Source organism: Vicugna pacos, chromosome 17 (genome assembly GCF_048564905.1).
Source record: "Vicugna pacos chromosome 17, VicPac4, whole genome shotgun sequence".
Lineage (NCBI taxonomy): Eukaryota > Metazoa > Chordata > Mammalia > Artiodactyla > Camelidae > Vicugna > Vicugna pacos.
In genome coordinates this window covers 15256336-15275449 of record NC_133003.1, presented here as the reverse complement: position 1 = coordinate 15275449, position 19114 = coordinate 15256336, and the positions used below count along the sequence as shown (strand labels likewise).

The 19114-nt window shown below is 50.7% G+C and overlaps 1 protein-coding gene across 4 annotated transcripts in view; it reads right to left on the bottom strand.

The window, feature by feature from the left end:
- The window catches only part of MYRIP (myosin VIIA and Rab interacting protein), a 153755-nt gene that overhangs the window by 15435 nt on the left and 119206 nt on the right, over positions 1-19114 (bottom strand). For 3 of the 4 annotated variants that reach the window (XM_072941048.1, XM_072941046.1, XM_072941047.1), the window contains 2 exons: positions 17782-18416; positions 9104-9343 (listed from right to left, as the gene is read on the bottom strand). In XM_072941048.1, the coding sequence (XP_072797149.1) occupies positions 9104-9343; positions 17782-18416 (875 nt within the window). Of the gene's footprint in view, positions 1-4401; positions 4772-9103; positions 9344-17781; positions 18417-19114 lie in introns of those variants that run through there. The other variant, XM_072941049.1, reaches the window with a different exon arrangement.

The following is a 19114-nucleotide window of genomic DNA, read 5'->3' as shown; positions in this document are numbered from 1 at the left end:
ACAATGAAATGGCTGGAAAGAGTTTCTCTGCAGTCTCTTGGTGGCTACTGTGTGTTACCTCACACACACCCATTCTCAAGCCCATTCTCCCTTGTCTTCCTCTGCCGCTGAGGCTGAACAGAAACAATACTCCATTCCCCAGCCTCCCCTGCAGCTCGGGTCAGTCACATGACATCGTTCGACCAGTGAGCCCGAAGGGAAAGTCTGCTTGGGGTTTCTAGCGGGGCTTTTGCTCTCCTAGTTAGGTGAACAGACGCAGTGATGCTCTCCTGCCCCTGCTTCTTCCTGCCTTGACACAGGTGTGCAGTTAGGAAGCCCCCAAGCGTAAGGGTAGTACCAAAAGGCTGAGTCGGATGGATCAGAAAGACTGAAAGAGCCTGGACCCTCAAAGCACTCGATCAGCTGAACCGCTGTGAGGCACCACCTGCTCTGAACTCAACCTTGATACATGAAGAAAGTCATTCCTACCTGTCGGAGCTCCTGTTGGCTGGGTTTTCTGTTATTTGTGGCTGAACATAGTCCTGATGGACACAAGTCACTTCTTGCTTTTATATTCATGCCTCAAAATTACAGTTAGTTTAGATCAGAGCCAAGGTCATTAACGGAGCAGAGGGGACTTCGGCCACAAAGAACCATCTGCATCTTTGAGTTCATCTGAACACACAGCATCGAGGAATAAGCAGGAGGTCAATGTTGCTCGGCAGGAATGGTGTCCGTCTGTAATTGACTTTACTGATCCCGTCACAGGGTTTGTAAGTTGGACGTCAAATGCCCGTGATCTTTTTTTTAAAAAACTAGTAAAATGTTTCAAGAAAACTTGGAATTTTAATGCTTTTGGGTACCTTCCAAGGTACCTATCTGATTGATATATTCTGGCTAAAATTTTAATGATAGCTCTGGTTTGACTTCTGCAAAGTTGGTTCCTTCAAGCAAATTCTACTGCAGGTTTTCTCTCACCAGAGGAAGTTTTCAGTAGCCCTCCAACTTCAGCAGGGAATCAAAGTGTCTAAGTGACAAGTTAGCGGCTGAGGCCGCAGTCTAGAAGCTGGCTTTGGGCTCTGGGCTCTGGCACGTGGGCTCACACTTGTCCATACATCCTAGGTTTAGGGCCCGTGTGCAGAGCACTCCTCTCCAGCCTGTCTGTCCCACGGCAGCTGCTTGACTGACCCAAGAGTCATGCTCCTTCTGGTACAAGAGACTGCTACATACCAAAAAAGGGGGGGAGGGTCTGGGTTAGCAGGAAAATGGGACGGACGGGAAGTGACACAGACCCACCAGAATAAGGGAAGTGTCCGAGGGAGAGCCAGGCCGACTCTTCACCTTAGGAAAAACTCGAAGAGGTTGTCTCCCATTATCCAGAACCTTGTAACGACGTGGCAAGTTTTGGAGATGAAGTGGGCTCAGAATTTTTTTTTGGCATGAAACAGTTGCCACTGTTGCTTAAGTCCATTTTTAAAAAGGCAACATTGTATGTCTGAAAGCAAATTTGGTACCCTTCTCTTAGTAAATACAGCTTGTATTTAAAAGTTTGCCCCTTTGTTGGTAGAAGGAGGTGCGTTTGCCCATCTCTTGAAAAGAAATACACATGACCAAGGGATTCAGAAAATCAAGGTTAGACCACAGCATGATGGAAGGGCAAGTGGGAAGTCACACATGTCTGCAGTTAGCCCAGGGTCGTTAGAAGGGCAAAGGTTATGAATGGGAAGGACTCAAGAAGTGCTTAAACAGAAAGAGATCTGCCTCTTGACCCCAACTGAACATACCAAAGCGGTAAGTTGGACATCCGAGTTGCTTGGCAGTCATTGTTCCCTTCCATCCATAAATAGCCTTGTTTATTCAATCATAGGAGCTGCAAGCTGGAAGCCAAACATTGCCTAGAGGCATGCTTTTTTGACAAGAAGGCCTTCTGCAAGATAAGCACTTCCCAGTTCTCTGCAGCCCCCACCACTGATTCCACCTATTTTATTGGGGGCCTGTGGTGTGCAGGCTCTGCCGCAGGTGCTGGGATGAAGCACTGAACGATGGATGAGGCCCCTATCCCCATGGTGTGCCCTGAGCTCGGCCACTTGACACAGTGGCCCCCGAAGGTATCTGCATTTGTCATTAAGTGAGAGTGAGGAGTCCCGGCCGCTGGTCTGTGGGGAGTACCTCAGCATCACCTGCCAGGTCTGTGGTCTGGGTACAGACCTGGGCCACTTCACAAGGGAACCAGCCTCCAGCTGGGGAAGTGACTGAAACATAATGATCTCTGGTTGGTTGGTGCCCCAGTTTGGCCCTCCACTGGGAAACACGAACTGGAATCCACAAGCACTTGCAGGGAGCGAATCCCACCTCTAGGGGATCAAGTGTGTCTTGCCTGTTGCACAGGCGTGTTTCTTGCCTGCTTGGATGCGAGCGTGGGAGTGGACAGGGAACCTACTGGAAGTGAGATAACTGGGATTTAATTAGCTCCTGGCCCGGGGCAGGGCACTTAACCTCCTTGATCCTGAGTTTACTCACTAGCCCAATAAAGAGATTAGAAGATTTGTTACCAGGCTAGCACCGACTTCTTATGTAAATGTCCTGTTCCCTGCTCAGTCTGGATTTAAAAGTAGAAGGCACCTTCTACAAATCGTGTGAGATAAAGCTATATTTAGCACCGGACAGAGTTTCGTTCAGACGAAGAGCTGCTGGGGATTCAGAGGTGCTGGCAAGGAGCCCTGCGTGTGGGAGAAATGAAAATCTAAAGGAGCCTTTCTGCTTTACGGCGTACAACCCCAGAGACCTAGGCTGAATGGCACAAACCAAGCACGATTCGCGAGCCAGAGAGAGCACTCTGTTATGGCCGCCGACATCACTCCAGACGTCAATTCCAAGATGAATCAAATGGGACAGGCTGATGACATCAAAAAACGGGGAGAGGTGAAAGTGCAGAGAAAATCAACGACAGAATCAGAGCTACTGCTGAACAGCAAGGTTGGCCTCAAAAAGGGCCCCATGGATGATGGAATGAGAATGGCAGCAACCAAATTCCAACTTCTAGTGATCAAAGAAATGCAAAGTAAACAACACACTTATTAAGCACCAGGTACACAACGGACTCCCTTTTAAAATGCCCAGTGGAGCCAATATGGCTTCTCCAGGGTGAAGCAGGTGCTTTCAGCCCCTGGTGTGTTTGCCCTGATGCACCCACACTCCTCTGTCTCCCAACCATGAATGGTGTCCACTGAGAGCCTGAGTGTCCACCCCCAGGGTCCAGTCTGCGTCACAGCCCCACGTGGAACATCAAATCCATGACGTCAGCTTCACGACCGCCCGCCCACGCTCGGGGCACAGAAGGTGAGGAGAAAGCTCCAGTGCTTCCTTCAGCACCCTTCAGTGAGGCAGCAAGACGAGGGTCCACCTCAGCAAAGCCTCAGGCCTCCTGCCCAAGTATAACCAGCAACATGACGGATGCAGACCTCTAAGGCGGTGACGGGTGCCCTGAGGCGGGCGCCCCGCCACGGTGGCCATCCAAGTGGACCCAAGAAAGAAGGCGACCAGGACCCAAGTCATAAACCACACCTGCATCATTTCTATTCTGTGCAGGGGCCGCAGGGCAGAGGCGGCTTCTTTACTTGTTGTCTCACTACCCACACACTTTGGTGAGCGCAATCTCCTCATGCCGGAGCCGTGGCCTTTCTCATCCTATAACATGTGCTGCTGGAAACAAAGTCTCCCTCACAAGCTATTTCCCAAAGACGTGCGGCATGCAGAGTTGCCAGGGGAGCTCCTGAGTCTACAGAATTCTAAAGAGGAAAATGTTTTCATCCTAAACACCAGATGTCCCTGCGTATCAGCAAGCCTTGCAAATTCTCCTGAGAACTTTCCAGGGCCGTCATTCATTTCGAAGCTTTGTGTTGTACAAAGAAACGCAAACTCATTTCAACAGGCCGGAATGCCCCTTACCAGAGCAGCTCAAGCTTGTGAACACGTGAGCAGCGGGAGCTCGTTAGAGGCCTGGCTTAGGAAGAGAGCACCGTGGGATGACAGAGGGCTGGTCCCAGCCCCAGCTCTACCCTTGGGCGCTTGCACACGTGTGACTGCCAGTCTCAGCTGCACCAAGATAGATTCAGCATCTGGCCGTGTGTGATGACCAGGGGCTGCAACAGAGGCCTGGGGGATCCATTTATGGAGCTTGATACAGTCTAAGTCTTGATATGATAGCATCTCATACAATGTGCGGGATTAAATCTAACACATTTGAGGATTAAATGATGTGTACAGGTTTCTGGGGCAGAAGAGGCCACTTCACAGCTCCACCCAGGGGACTGTTCTGACACCTGTAACAAGAACAAAAAGGCTAAACAGATGGAAACTGAAGGGACACTGACATTAGGGGTTTTGTGAGATTCAGAAGCAGGCAGTATGCATCGAGGTCCACGGGTCAGTCTACGAAACAGGGGCCTGTCCCGTCTGGCAAAGGGCCTCCTTCCCCACTGGGCTCGGCAGTCAGGGAGCCTAGGGCCCAGCATTCTCTTAGGGGTCCATGAAAATGTTTTAATTTCTTTCAAAAGCAGAAGGAAAAATGAGCTCTTAGGTCCAAGCATGTGTTTTAATACACAATATTAATCTTTATACCTGCACAGTTGTAAAATATGATTGAATTTTTTTTTCTATGGAGGAAAGGGTCCACAAAGGCAAAAGTGCGTGGGCCCTGGGTGTCACACGTTGGCCCTGGTCTCGCTGAATCGCGGGCCCTGTGGGAGACGACACCTGGGCAGGGAGACGCCATGCTTTCCGGCTTAGTGATCTGGAAGAAACCCAGGCCATTAGAGCAGCTTTAAACACTGGGCAAGAGAGCAGAGTTCATTAGGCTTTTGAAATAAGGAAAAATATAGTATTTCAAAGCTCCTTTCTCACTGCCCAAGAGACCGAGGGATTACCAAATGCCAGAACGGAGTAACCCCCAAGTCATTTGTTCAGTCTTTGCTTTGGATCCAGTATTTCTGCTGTCATGTTTCCCGAGCGGGTTTGCAGTGGGAGTGGGGGGCACAGCCTTCAGAGCCGGCTTTAGTTAAAATGAGAAGGAGGTAAATATGGGGGCCCTCCAGTCTTCCTTCTAGCCCTGAGATAAATGAACGCTCCTTAGGGGCGAGAAGGGCGCTGGGCGCGTCCCCAGGAGCAGGGAGAACTTTACCAGGGATCTTCTAAAGGCGCACTGGTTCCCGCACAGGAGTTTCAGGCAGAGGAGAAGAGGCTTTCAATGTTCAAGGTGCATAAAATGCATACGGGCCACACCTTTTCTCCTCGGACGCCTGGCTCCTGAGAGAGCCCTTTAGTGGGGAAGAGAGGAAGAGAGGAAGAGAGGAAGGGAGGAAGGAAGCAAGCAAGCAAGCAAGCAAGCAAGCTAGCTTAGCGTTTGTGTTAGTGTCCCTCCTGGGCTCCAGACGTCTAATGATTTCCCATGACCCTCACGACAGCCTGACACGATGGCTGTTCTCATCCCATCTTTAGAGACGAAGAAACCGTGGCTCAGGGAAGATGCAGAGCTGGGATTTGAGCCCAGAGACTGGTCTCCGAAGCCCACGCTCCTTCCCACCTGTCACACCGCCTCCTCCACGCGCATCATTCCCTGTACCCACGGACTGCAGAAAGGGACGTTGGGACAGAATCTGACTGAATAATCAGATCTGGGAACAGCGGGTCAGCGAGAAGAGGGCCTGCGGCCTCCACCGAGTGACAGCAGTCAGAACGAGCTCGCTGACCTGCACACCAGTGACCAAGCCACACAACAGGGCCCGAGATCTGCCGAGTGACCAGCTTCTGTTCTGAGCCTCACTGAGCCGCCCTGGGACGGAGCCGCCAGAGGCAGGCAGTGAACAAGAATGCGGTCTCTGAGGAACTCTGCAGACCCCATTGCCCGCTCACTGCTTTTCTGTCCCACATTACAGATGCTGGCTTGGCTTTATGAAATGCTTCTATCAAACCACCACAGCAAGCAAGGAAATTTGTCCAAATGCCCTGATTTCATGTATTTTTTTTTTCCTTCTCAAAGGTAAGAAAAGAAACGCCATATGTCCTCCTAAATAGTTGACAGAAATCTGCTAGAAAAATTCAGTGCAAATATGTTTCAGTTCTCACGAAACATAAGGCGCTCTGGCGAGGCCTCTACAGCTCGTCAAAAGACATTCTCCACGAACAGACTCCTGTCCCCGAAGAGTGACTTGATGAAAGAGGGTGGCACAGAATTGTGGAAGGAAACTGGAGCACGGACCTAATAAATTAGCATATGAAATAAACTGAAACCCGGAATATTACGGAGATTAGAGAACTGAACTCCAGGAATGTTCGTGTTCTTAAATCATCTAGAATTTGATGGTCATGGTCATCTACAAAAATTAAGATTTTTTTTTCCAATGGTGGTGATAGAAATGAAGTTTTAAAAAATGTGCGCTTTGCAGTTTAGTTTGGTTCCAAAATTAAACCCACTGGTCTGTGTGTTTCCCCGAGGTCATTTTTCTTCCCTTCCTGGGTGGAGCTCCTGTTTGATGCAGGCACCTGAGCAAGGCCATGCCGGGATTCGTGGAGGGTGAGAGTGGAGGGGGGCGCTGGGGCCATGCAGACCTGCAGCCTGACACGGCGGGCGCGGACTGGAAAGAGGCCCTGAGCTGCTGCTTCACTGCCAGCACGACAGTGAAGTTTATTTCCCTCGAGTTTGTTAAAGGGGATACAAGGTCGTTGACATTTGCTGGGCTCCGGCTCCGCGCTGCCTCTGTGCTGCATAACTCAGCCCTCTCGTGGCTCTACGTGGGGGTCTGGCCATCCCTGCTTTACAGACGAGGCCAAGATGTGCTTGTCCCGTCAGGGCCTGGGTCCTGGGTTGATGTAAAAACAAGGCAGGCATGAACTTGTCAACGTGCTTAAGGTCAAGGATTGCAGGGCAGCTCCAGCTGCTGAAAGGAGAAAGGACTGGAGGGGCTGAGAAGAGCAGCTGGGAGGCAGGGAATGGCAGTGGCTCAGAACCGAAGTCCAGCGCTTGCAAACTGCATGGTTGTGGTTCACATTCAGTCTAACCCTGAAGCCCATCTCTGTTCCCTCCTGCTTCTAAATAATCTTCAGTATATGAAACTCTATTTCTGTTTTCCTTTAGTCACAGTTGCCCATGCCTGATGGGGAAAAATATGTGAATTATCTTTTCTGTTTGCTCTCTGGATTTTTACACACAGCGAGTCATATCTGGCTGACAGTTTAATCCACTGATTCATGGCAGACGGTGGGGAAGACTTAAACTTTGAGAAACAGACACATTTGGGAGTTTGAATAAAAGCAACTCCCCAAATTTCCTGCCCAGCGAGGGCACAGGGCCGGCTAGGGGCATGGTAGGGGCTCGTCCAAGTGCCCAGAATTCTCCTGCTGTCCCTGTTCAGAGTCTACCCAGGAGCACACAGTACAGATGGGTGGCTGGGCCTCCAGAAAGCGAGGCCCGGTGGGAGTGCATGACTCCCCATGGCCTGGCCTGTCACTGGGATGGCATGTGCTTCTGGAGTCTTGGAACTACCAGGCAGCAAAACCAGTTGGATGTGAAGCCATGGTAAGAAATGATGTGATGTTCTTCAATCACCATCTGGCTCTCAGTTCCAGCAGACACACGTGACCATGATGGGGTGTCGGCTCCCATAACAGAGAAGATGAGAGCCCATTAGCACAGAGGCAGCGATGGGCTGGAGCCTGGGAGGGGCTGCCTGTGAAGGCTGAGATCCACTCTTCACCCACAGACACACGGGAGGAAAGATGCATGGGGACCCCAGCAAAGGACCGGGCACGTTGATGAGTGAGGACTCGGTGGTTCTGGAGGGTGGGCTGGGAGTGAAGGAAAGGCAGGGTCTGCAGGGTTGGAGGGTTCAGGGGCTCAGCTGTGGAGGATGCACGGTACCCCCCCTTGGCTGCTGAGTGGATGAAAGGGGCTCATTCACCACACATGTGGGTTACCAGCAACTTGTTAGCTGGCTTATATGCCTACTTTCAGATTACGAGAAAACTGATCACAAAAAGAAGTTGGGATGTTACCAGATGAGATCTTACCCGTGTTTCAGGAGAGGCAGCTTGTTGTAAAGGAAGGAGCCTGTGATTTGAGGCTAAGCAGGTTTGTGATGCAGCTTCAGCTCTGAAACTTATTGGCCGTGGGCCTTGGGTAAGTCCCTTCAGGACTAGCCTCAGTTTCCTCATCTGCAGAATGGGGCTCTGTCTGCCTCAAAGGTTTTATGTTAAATGAACTAACATGTGCAAAGCACCAGGCACATAAGAGACACTCAGCACATTCTAGCTTCTCTTCCCACTGGAGGCAGCAGGGACATCCTGACCAAGGGGCTGAGTCTAGCATGAAGGTGCCTGGAGGAGCTGTAGCAGGAAGCCGTGTACACACCGGAGGATGGTGGGCAGAGGGTCTGGGATCCTTTTCTGCCTGAGGTAGGGTCTGTTTTCTGTGGTTTTCACACAATGTCCCTTGGACCTTGGAGGCCGGCTTCAGAGAAGGAAGGGAGGACAGTGGGACAGACGATCAAGTGGTTAGGGATTTGGGGACCCCAAGAGCAGCAGTGCTTCTATCTGTTTAAAACACTGGGATTCCACGTAAGGTTTTGTCTGAGAAAGGATTTGAGGCTAAGACAAACAAGCCCAAATCTGAAACCGCAGAGATGAATGATGCAGAAGGCCACTTGCAACAAAAAGACTTTACACTATGCAGTGACGCCTCCTCACTGGCTGAAAGAGGACTGGCTAGATGTGCTCAATCCACAGGACACACTGCTTGCGGAGGGGGTGGGGCGGGAAGTAACAGCGCTCTTTACCAGTGGGAGAGACCACAGGTACCACAGTACAGACGCAGAACTGAAGGGCTGTCTCAGTGAAGGACAGTAGATGAGGGGTCTTGGGAGACTCCCGAAGACACAGACTGCTATTTTCCTGATTGAATCACTCAGGGCTAATCAAGTGGGGTTTTCTTGGGCTCCCGCAAGTGCACAGGGATGAGCATTTCAGGGAGCGCTCTCTGGGGGCCCAGCACATCTTTGCACAGATGGAGAACCGTCCTCCACACCCCAGCTGCAGAAACCCATCCATCCACAGGTGGTTTCACAGCCCTTACCTTCTTCAGCTCTTCCTGGACGCTCTGGCTGTTGTCTTCAGAGGACAGACTTTCCTTCTGGTTCTCAGACTCTGTCTTGGGCTCGGACTCCTGGTCATCCCCTGAAGAAGTCTCCTTCTCACTCATTTTCATCGCCAACTCATACAACCTGTTTCTCAGTTTCTCCTCCGCAGCGTCTGTGCCGGCCCGGGGGTGCCGAGCCTCATTGCTGGTGTCAGTCTCTGAGAAGCCAGCTGACATCTAAATGAAAGCCAGAGTCACGAGCTGAGAACGCTTCTGCCACAATCACGCTGCTGGCCGTTCCCAACAATCCCCGAGTAAAGGGCAGTCCAGGAAGGTAAAGCTCTCTCACCTGATCTGCTTTCCCTATGGACGGGCTTTCTCTTTTTCCTTTTCCTTTCTCAAACACATGCATCTTAACACTGTTAAAAAGTTTTAGGCAGGTGAGTATCTATACTCAGAAATGGGTTTGCGTTCAGTGCTTTTTCATTCGCAAGAGACTTATTGAGTTCCCACTAGGGGGCAGCACTGTGCGGGTGCTGCGGACGCAGGGCTGAGCAACCCTGCCTGGCGGCCCCTGCCGCCCCCTAGTGGAGGAGACACATAATACCCTGGAAAGTGCAGAGGAGCAGGGGCTGGGGAGGGAGGTTCTACTGTGAAGCACTTGATCGCAGGGCTGAGAGGGAAAGCACCCCCATGGAGGTGATGTTTGAGTTGAGATTCAAAGTGTAGCCATTACCCAGCTAAAAGGGAGAGAGGGAAGAACAGTATTCTAGACAAATCACAAAGATTTTAAGGTGGTGCAGTCTTTGCACATGTGTAAGGAATATTATGTGACATCCCCTTGATACTTACATAATTACATCTCTGGCTCCTGTATCTATTTGGTGAATCTCTCCTAAGCCCCTTCTATGAGTCGAGCCCTGACCAGGCCTGGGGAACTCTAGGAAGACATGGACATGGAAACTCTCATTCTATTTACTCTTCACCTTAAATTGGGCAGATGTGTATGGAATTCTCATAAGACAACCCTTGGCACAGTACCAGGGTCCACTGGGCCCGATTTTAGTTTTTGAGTTTCTCTTTGAGTTGTTCTGTTTGTAAGGCTTGGTATTTCATGGATTTTATTCTTTCTTGAAGGTGTTCCAGTGAACAAAGAGAAAATAGACTAATTTTGTAAATAAAATTCATTCTATTTTGTAATTACTATATGGCCCCATTGGACCCTTTTATAAACCTAAGACACATGAGGGGATTTTTAAAAAATGATCTTATTTTTCTTATCTTTTGAAATATTTTGCTATTTCATCACTCTGGTAATTATCTTTCATCATTACACATCAATTATTACCAATTCTCCTAAAAAGAGACAAGAATAATAAAACAGAAAAATGGAGCTGCCTAGAAGGATGATTCAACAGTAACAGAAATCCCCATTTGGAGGCTGCTTTTAGCTTACTGTCTACGGTTGGGAATTCAACAGTGTTGATAAAGGCAAAGAAATAAAACTGACAGAGAACTATATTTCGCAATAATTCGATGACTCAGAAGATAAGGTCAAAGAGGAGAGCAGCTCCCCAGACTCGAACAATGATGATGAAATTGACCGTCTAAGTAAAACCTCAGACCGAGTCTTCAGACGACAGTGTCCTAGGTGAACTGCCTCAAACCCAAGAATCGATGAGTCAACAATGTATTTGTAAGAATAAAAGAAAATACGGCATTTTCATTCAGTGGCTCACTCAACAAAAAGGGCTTCATCACACGTTTTGCAACAAGAATCTAGATTGTCCTGTTTTGCTAAAAAAGATGTGTGGCAGATTCCTTACGACATTTGTGCATCAAATTTGCTTGAGACGGTTTGTCATCGTACAAATGCTAAAGGCAGTTGTCTATATAAAGGTGATCAGAAGGGAAGAGATGTCAGAAATGAAAAAAAAAATCACTGGATTAATAAAAGAAAAAGAGTCCACTGGAAATGATGATTTCTTTTTTTCCTGGCCCTGAGCAAGAATGAACAATGAGAGCTTCAGGAGAGGCGGTGAGGGCCCCCGGGATGCGTGAGGAGGAGAAATCCCTTGGTCCGAGGACTTGGGGCAGCTCCTTGGGAAGAATGGGCTCTGAGCAGGTTCTTGAGAGACGAGGAACATTTTAATCTGCAGACATGGGGACAGGTGTTCCGCTGAGGAAGCAGCAGGACCAGTGAGACCCAGGGTGCGTGAAACTGCCTGGTGCTCTTAGAGGGATACGGCCCAGGAGTGGAGAGTGTGGGGAGCTTGGGGGTGTGGAGGAAACAGGCCCGGGTTAGACTGCGGAGCATCAGCCTCAGGGACTGGGCTTTGCCTGCCAAACTGCGTTGCCGCCACTGTTGGGGTTTGCGCCACATCAGCCAGGAAGTCAGCAGCCGGTTCCCTCCTCTTCTCGTCTCGCTCAGCAGACTTACCGCACTGAGCTGTCCGCTCATCTTAACGCTGGCTTGCTTTCCTTTAGCCTTGGCCTGTCTGTTTCTTTATCCCAGGAGGACTCGTGAAGAGCTAGTCCACGGCGATTCAGTCTGCATTCAGCAAACACGTACCGAGTGCTGACTGAGCCGGCCGCTGGAGCTCAAAGGTGAGAATGACTGTGCTCCTCCTTGGGTGGAATTCACGGTGTGGTGGAGAGGGGGACAGCTAACCACGGAGCTGTGACACACGGGGTCCAGCCTCCACACACGAGATGGTCTGGTAAGACCCAGTCAGGGACCTCCCACCCAGCTGGCTGAAGTGGATGCTGTCAGGTAAGGGAAACTGGAATACTTGACATCTGAGCAGAATCTCAAAGAATGAGGGGGAGGGCACAGCTCAGTGGTAGAGTACATGCTTAGCATGCACGGCGGTGTGGGTTCAATCCCTGGTACTTCCATTAAAAAAATAAATAAACCTAATTACCACCCCTTCCCCTTCAAAAAAAAAATCTTAAAGAATGGAATCCTAAAGCTCATCAGAACATACCCCAAGTGTTATTTGGGTGTCAGCAGTCTTATTAGGGCTAAGTGATGGCTCTAGGGTTCAGTAAAGACTCTGTAATCATATGTACAGGGATCTGATACCCAGAAGATGTGATGCCATGACCACAGATGAAAGCATCATTATCAAAAGCCACCAGAGCTTCAAAAGTAACTTAGTCATGTTTGGCCATGTCACACTTATCAAGTAGATTAACATATTTACATTTCCAAAGAAAGAGACTTTTTTCAATCTCCGTGAAGGGTTAAGCGATCCCTGCCCTGTGTTATAAATGTACACATTTCCCCCCATGTCCTGATTTTAATGTCAGTTTCCACGGCAGCTGGGACAATAAAGGCCAAGGTGGGGTCTTGGGTAACATGGGGTCTGCGGATGGGCCTCTGTGGACCCCCGATGTTGTCTGCAAGCCTTGGTTTACACACATACTTCCTAAGGGAGAGGGTTACTGGCTGTCTTCAGATTTTCACAGGGGGTGCACACCCCTGAAGGACTAAGAAACACTACTAAGAGCAGAGCGTCTACTTCCTAGGAGGACGGTGGCAGACAGGCACGCGGTGCTTGGACAGGGAGCGGAAACTCCCAGGTGAATTCAGAGGAAGGGGACTAGGGAGATGGGTTCTCATGGCCTCTGGGAAGCTGGACTGCGCATTTAGAGACGACAAGGATGCTGCTGAATCTCTGGCCTAAAGAACATGCTCTTTTACTTCAAAGGGACCGTGTGTATCAACACAACTTCACCCAAACACTGAATACACGCAGTGGGTTGGACAGTGACTCAGATTACTGAGAGGATGGTGAAGTCAGTGGGGAATTCTGAGAAGCTTTGGTGACTTGGGGAAAAAAAGAATCACAGAATGGAATTTTTTAGGGCAAGCTGGATAATTATCAGCAATAAAAACATTTTAAGTAAGTCATCTGGTGAAAATCAGAATTGCTTGCCCACTGGCCACTGTCTTAAGCCCCTCTCCGCAACCTCACTGAATGGCATCCGTATGTGTCATGGGGCAGTATTTTGAAAATAAAAAGTAACGCTTTTCATTTCCCACTAAAATTGCAAGCCCTCGCATCTTCATTTTCTTAAGCTAAGTGTTTTACCCCAGGGAAGGAGACTGTGGATCCAGAACCCAAAAATCACTGATCAGCTCACTCTGTGACCTTTTTACTGTGTTAACAGTCTCAAAAACCAGATTTTGTGGAAAGAGTTCAAAAGCTGGATTTAGCTTGTTCCTTATTTGGGATCCAGATAGAAAGAGCCTCACAGGTTGCCTGTGGCCACTGACCCCCCAGCCCCCAGTCGCAGGGGGCGGCTGTGTCAGGGTCCAGTCTGGCCCCAAGGAAAGGCTTTAGGAGCTTTCTGGAGCTGGGCACCGTCAGAGTTCCTCAGAGGACCGTTCTCAGCTTCAGTCACTCCAGCGGTGTCTTTATAGACCTTGAAATCCTTTCTGCTTTCATTCAAAGCCATTTTCCTCCTACTCTGTGTCCTCACCATCCGCATCAGAATCCCCCGCCTGTCTGAGGGGAGCGCCGCGCACGCCCCCGGGGCCGCCAGCCCCCAGAGCCTGTCCCTCAGCTGCCAGGTCGCCTGAGGGAAGGTGGGAGGCTCTGGGTTTTCTTCACCATTTTTAAAAAAGAGCCCACCGGGCGAAAGGCTTATTCTCAGATGTTACACGTCCGCCTTCGTTGACTATATCCTGACGCTGACGTAGAGCTTTTGAGCACTTGTCTTCCCCGCAGTAGTGAGAAGACTTAATTTCCATCGGGTTCGCAAAAGGGCCGACGCCACAAGGACAGTTATGAGGCGCCATCACACGGCAAGCGCCTCACTGTTGTCTGGACCTGCTCCCGGCAACCGGCTGTCTCGGGGGCGCCAGCCGGCAGGTCCCACCCACCAGGGGAATCACCTGCCGAGGAGGAGTCCGGTCACGCTCGCTCTGAACTGTTGCCGGGTTCTGGCCTGTCCTTGCCCAGGCGGCTGCGGAGGCGGGGGTCAGAGGCACGGGGAGAGGCACCTTGTCTCAGAGCAGCTCTCTTTAAGTTTTCACTGAAGCAAGGACAGGTTCCATGCCTAAAAAGGTATGGAGGTAACGGGGAAGACCCATGGGTTGAGGGGTGGGGGCTGTCACCGTTTGGCCTCTGTCCTGGAGGAAATTCAAACACAATTCGAGCAGGTTTAAGGGCTTGCTAGGGGGTGTTCTCTGGGCACCCCTCAGAGGCAGGTGTGCCTGTTGGGGGCCTCAACGTGCATGGGGTTAAGGGTGTTGTCATAGGGCCCCCAACATGCGTGGTCCTGCAAGCACTTGTCAGACTGCATCCTTCTGAGTTCAGAGCTGCGCAGCTCGTGTGAGCCAGGGCTTGGGGAGGCAGCCATCCACTCCTCTGCAGACCCCAAAACTTAATCCTGGGGCAACCCAGGCCAGCTGAGGTCAGCGTCTTCCGGCCCTTTGCAGACAGGACCTGACTGACCTGTCCCTCCAGTCATGTGCTCTCCACACTGAGTGACATGTGAGGGGCAGCCCCCAGACAACGCGTGTTTGCAGCAGTTTCTTGTGGATGGGGCTGTATTCTGTGTTCTCTCCACAAGGACCCAGGGGGTGAGCCTGCAGCATCTTTTAAGGAATGTGTTTATTACCCTAACATGGCCTCCAGGGCTCAGGAAGCTGCTCATAACATTCTCTTTCTGTTGTTATCTAAAGAGCTCAGAGCCAAGTTTTTGATAACTCCAGCTCAGAAGTAGGACCCCCCCTGCATCTATTTTGTGAACTAACATGACTTCTGGCTTCATTTTATTTTTTCCTACTCTGGGTTTTCCTTTGTCCTACTTTTCTCATCATTATATTTTAATTTTATTTTCTTGTGTTTATGTTTATGTAAACCACTTCCAGTGTTTTTCCTGTAACAAGGCATCAAATAAAGGAATATTAACAGGTTATTAGCTATAAAGAATTGGTAGCTTCTCAATGTGGCAAGACTCTGAACTTTTAAGAATAATTAGGACCCAGCAGGCTAGACAGAGGGCAGGGTTCACTAATGAGCTCAACAATAAGATGAGATGTCAGAGGAACCTAAAGTAGCAGCCTCCTGCAATCCTGACGTCTCCATCACCCGAAGATTAATTAGCAGGTTTCCATTTTAAAATGGTATCTGGCAAACATCTCTCTGCAACCTCTCAAAGTTCCCACCAAAACTGTGTGGGAAGATACAGCAAATGGTGAAAACCTACGTAACTCAAAAGCACTGACAGAAGTCAGCTTCTTGCCAGTAAATTGACGGGAGCATTTTTCACAAACTGCAAGGCCCGTGGAAGTGGACTGAAAAAAATGCATTTGGAGACCCGTCGACTCTTCCCTCTTCTGAGTGGTCACAGTAACCGTTAACCCTGTTCTCAGGGTCCCCAGCCCTGGTCTGGGATGTAAGATAAATGCGCACCACAGAACAAAACAAAACAAGGCCATAATTATAGGCAGTAGTAAGACAGTTCTTGAGAAAGTAAGAAAATAGAGACTCCCTGCCAAGTCACTGGTATAACCTGATGCCCAAACTGAACAAGACAGCATAAAGAAGGAGACCTGCAACAGGAACCAGTTCTTAGAGAAAGGAATTACAATCCAGTTAAGATTTCTGCAACAAATGAGAAGATGATTCTGGATTCAGCAGCGAGACAGAGACAGGATGCCAGACGTCACAGCCATCTCACAGTGTGACGCACACGACGCCCGCGTGAGAGAAGCGAGTATAAACAGCGGAAATGAAAGATGGAAAGGTCATTACCTGTAGGCGTGTGACTGTCTGCCTGGAACAGCTACGCGTATTGGCCGAAGGGCTACTAGAATTAATAGAGTCTCCTAGGGTGCTGACTTACAAAACACAAAGTCAGTAATGTTCCATACACCAGCCAAATTCAGTTAGAACATGGAATAAATAAAAAAAAGATCTCATTTCACAAGACCAACAAAATGTATAACCTACTTGAAAATTACTTCAAAAGAAAAGTATAAGAGCTTTGAAAAACATCTATACAACTTTACTCCAAGTAAATGAGTGCAGGAAAGCTGCATGCACCCTGGATGGATAGCTCCCGCCCCCTCACTGCCCCCGGGGACCACCGCGGTGCCCCAGAGGCTGCGTGCCCTGAAGTCTCTGTCACTCACTGTTAGGAGGAATAGGTGGGAGCATACGGAGAGTGGGTGTTGATTCTGCTTAAACACAGATACGTCTACAGAACTCTGTCTCTTATGTGCTATGTGTACGTGATGCACAAGTACCACTGTAGTCATTCGGGGGGAGATGGCAGGGATTTAGGGCTGTGGTCAAGGGAAACTATATCTGTATGCTTTAATAATTTTTCTAGTCGTTTATTTATATAACTTAAAAGTATGCCAACAGTTTTAAAATACACGTATTTTGAGAAGAGAACTGCGCTACTAAACTAAACAGGAGAGGGGACGAGGACCATGGTTTAAGTCCCCAGACATGGAAGGCTGCCGCCACCTAGTGGGCAGAAGAGGACACTGCCAGGGAGGCCGATGCAGCGCGGGTCCTGCCTCCCCTCTGCCTCCCCGCTGCCTGCCCTTGTTGCCTTCTCCCTGTTGATGCCTTGCAAAGATTCACTTTCAAGCCACTTTGCAATAGATAGGAGGCTTCAGGCACCGAGTTATGGTGGACATGTGGCATTTTATGCCTGCCAGCGAATCATGCAGACAATCCTCAAGAATATCCCTTGAGGCAGTTCACTCAGAGTCCCTGGATAACAGTCTCCACTTGAGCTGGAGGATAATGATTCACAGTGGAACAGGATTTTGTATTTCTGCTTTAAGATCACAGCAGCCCCACATGGCAGGTTTGTAATGATCTTGTTTTACACAGGAGAAAAATGAGAGCTTGGGCCAAAATTCTAGGCAACATAGCTGGTCAGGCAGCACTGATGCTAAATTCTGTGACCTTCTGGGACCCGAGGACCTCTGAGTTCACAGCTGTCTTGGTGGGAACCCCAGGATCAGGGATCTGGCTAACTCATTCATAGACACTCACGGTGGCAGATCCTGGAGATGTCCCAGGATGTATCCCCTGGACCTATATGATTCGCCCACAGCCCTCGGGGACAGCTTCTAGCTCACTGGTAACTTCCCACCTAAGACTGCCTCTCTTTTCTTCTTCATCTTAGGGATTTCTCAGGCACCGTGCATGCAAACCTGGCTGTGCACTGAGTCTATGCCCACCCTGGGTGGGACCACTCTCTACCAGTGGGAGATGGGAGATGGTGGATAACTGCTCCCTGTCCTCTACCGGGAGAATTCTGAGCTGGGATCCACATGGCCTCTCAGAGGGTCCCTGGTGGGATGGAGCCTGGTTGCCTATCGTGTATCTGAACTGGCCTTTCTCATCTCTCCGCATCACTCTTGGGTTTCCTGGGCTCTCCTCCCATGTAAACCTGCATCCAAATCCTGGACTCAGGACCTGCTTTTGGTGGAACTCAACCTAAGCCTTCAGGGTCCAGGAGCTGGGTACCATGGGAAAGGCAGTGACTTCTGAAAGTGGGTGTGGTTTCTCCAAGAGCAGAGAAAGTCAAGTTGATAGTAATGGGAGTGGCAATGATGTGCCTACACAGGGCAGAGGCAACACAGCTGGGTCTTCCATGGGACTCACAGCGTCTAACAGAAGGCACTGCTTTATTACCTGGTGGGTGTCCGGATCCAGCGGCTGGGCGTCGGGGGAAGGTGATTCCTTGCCTGGCTCCTCCGAGCCCACCCGGGCCCTCCTCCACCTCCGGGCCCGACGACCTGCAGCATGGGGCGCCTCGTCAGGCTCGCTGCTGTCTGAGGTCTCCCTACTGGCTGCCTGGGGGTTGAAGTTCACGTCCAGCTCTCCCTGGAGGTGCATTTCGGCTGCGGCGCTCCTGGGGGCCTTTCTCTGCAACCAGGACAGCCTGGCCCGGCGCCCAGCTTCCCGGGAAGAGCCGGCTGAGGAGGTCTCCGAGTCAGAGCACATGGCCTCGGGGTTGGGGGAGAGCCCGGGGGAGGCCGAGGTGGCGGAGGGGCCTTGGTCTGAGCCCTGGGCCTGCGTGGGCTGCAGCCGGGGGTTCCGGGGCAGGCCCTGGGGCTGAGGGCACAGTGAGCTCAAGGCCTCCCGCCAGTCAAAGTCCTCCTCGCTGTCGGAGCCCATCTCGTCGTAGGCTGATGCCACACTGGAGGCCGCCTCCAGGGCCTGGAAGGTGCCGCTCTTGGGTTTGGCCAGCAGGCGGGTCGGGGGCAGAGCCCCATCCTTCAGGGCCATCCAGTTCCCATCGGGGCTCTGCAGAACAGGGACCACGTCTGCGGGCAGGAGGGGGAGAGAGCCAGAAAGGGGCTGTCACCACCTTAGAGCCAGGGGCCCCACAAAGACCTCAACTTCCTACAGCACTTTCTGGTCACCCTGCCCAGACGTGACCACCTCCTTCCCGGAGCTGCTGTGACAGCCCGTCTGGTCACTCTGTGATCGGATCTGTGTTCTGGCCGATCATGTGTGGGGCTGAGCCCTCCTCCCTGATGGCAGGGTCTGGCCCTCGGGCATCTCTCTGGCCCGCTGTGTCCCCACGTCAGCTGGTGCAGAGGAAAGAGCAGAGATTGTGAAGTCGGAGGGCCTGGTGGAAAGTACGCTCAGCCACTTGGCAGCCGTGTGAGCTCTGAGCTTCAGTCCCCGGTTGGCAAAAAGGGCACAGCTAATACTTCCCTGGGATGCTCTGAGGATGACCTGAAAGAGGCTCATTACGTGTGTCACACGTACCTGCTCAGAAGAGGAATTCTTAACAGCTCTCTCCCAACCCAAAATGAGGCCGCTGAGGGGCAGGACCAAGAACAAGAACTTGGGATTCAGGCACAGCCGGGGCTGAGCCCCAGTCACTGCCGTTACCAGCAGGTGACCCTGGTCAGAGAGCATCTCTGAGCCTGTGTCCTGACCTGTCAGTGGGGACAGGGTGACGCTCCTGGGCTGCCGACGATTATTAGAAGACAACATACGTGAAGCATCCAAC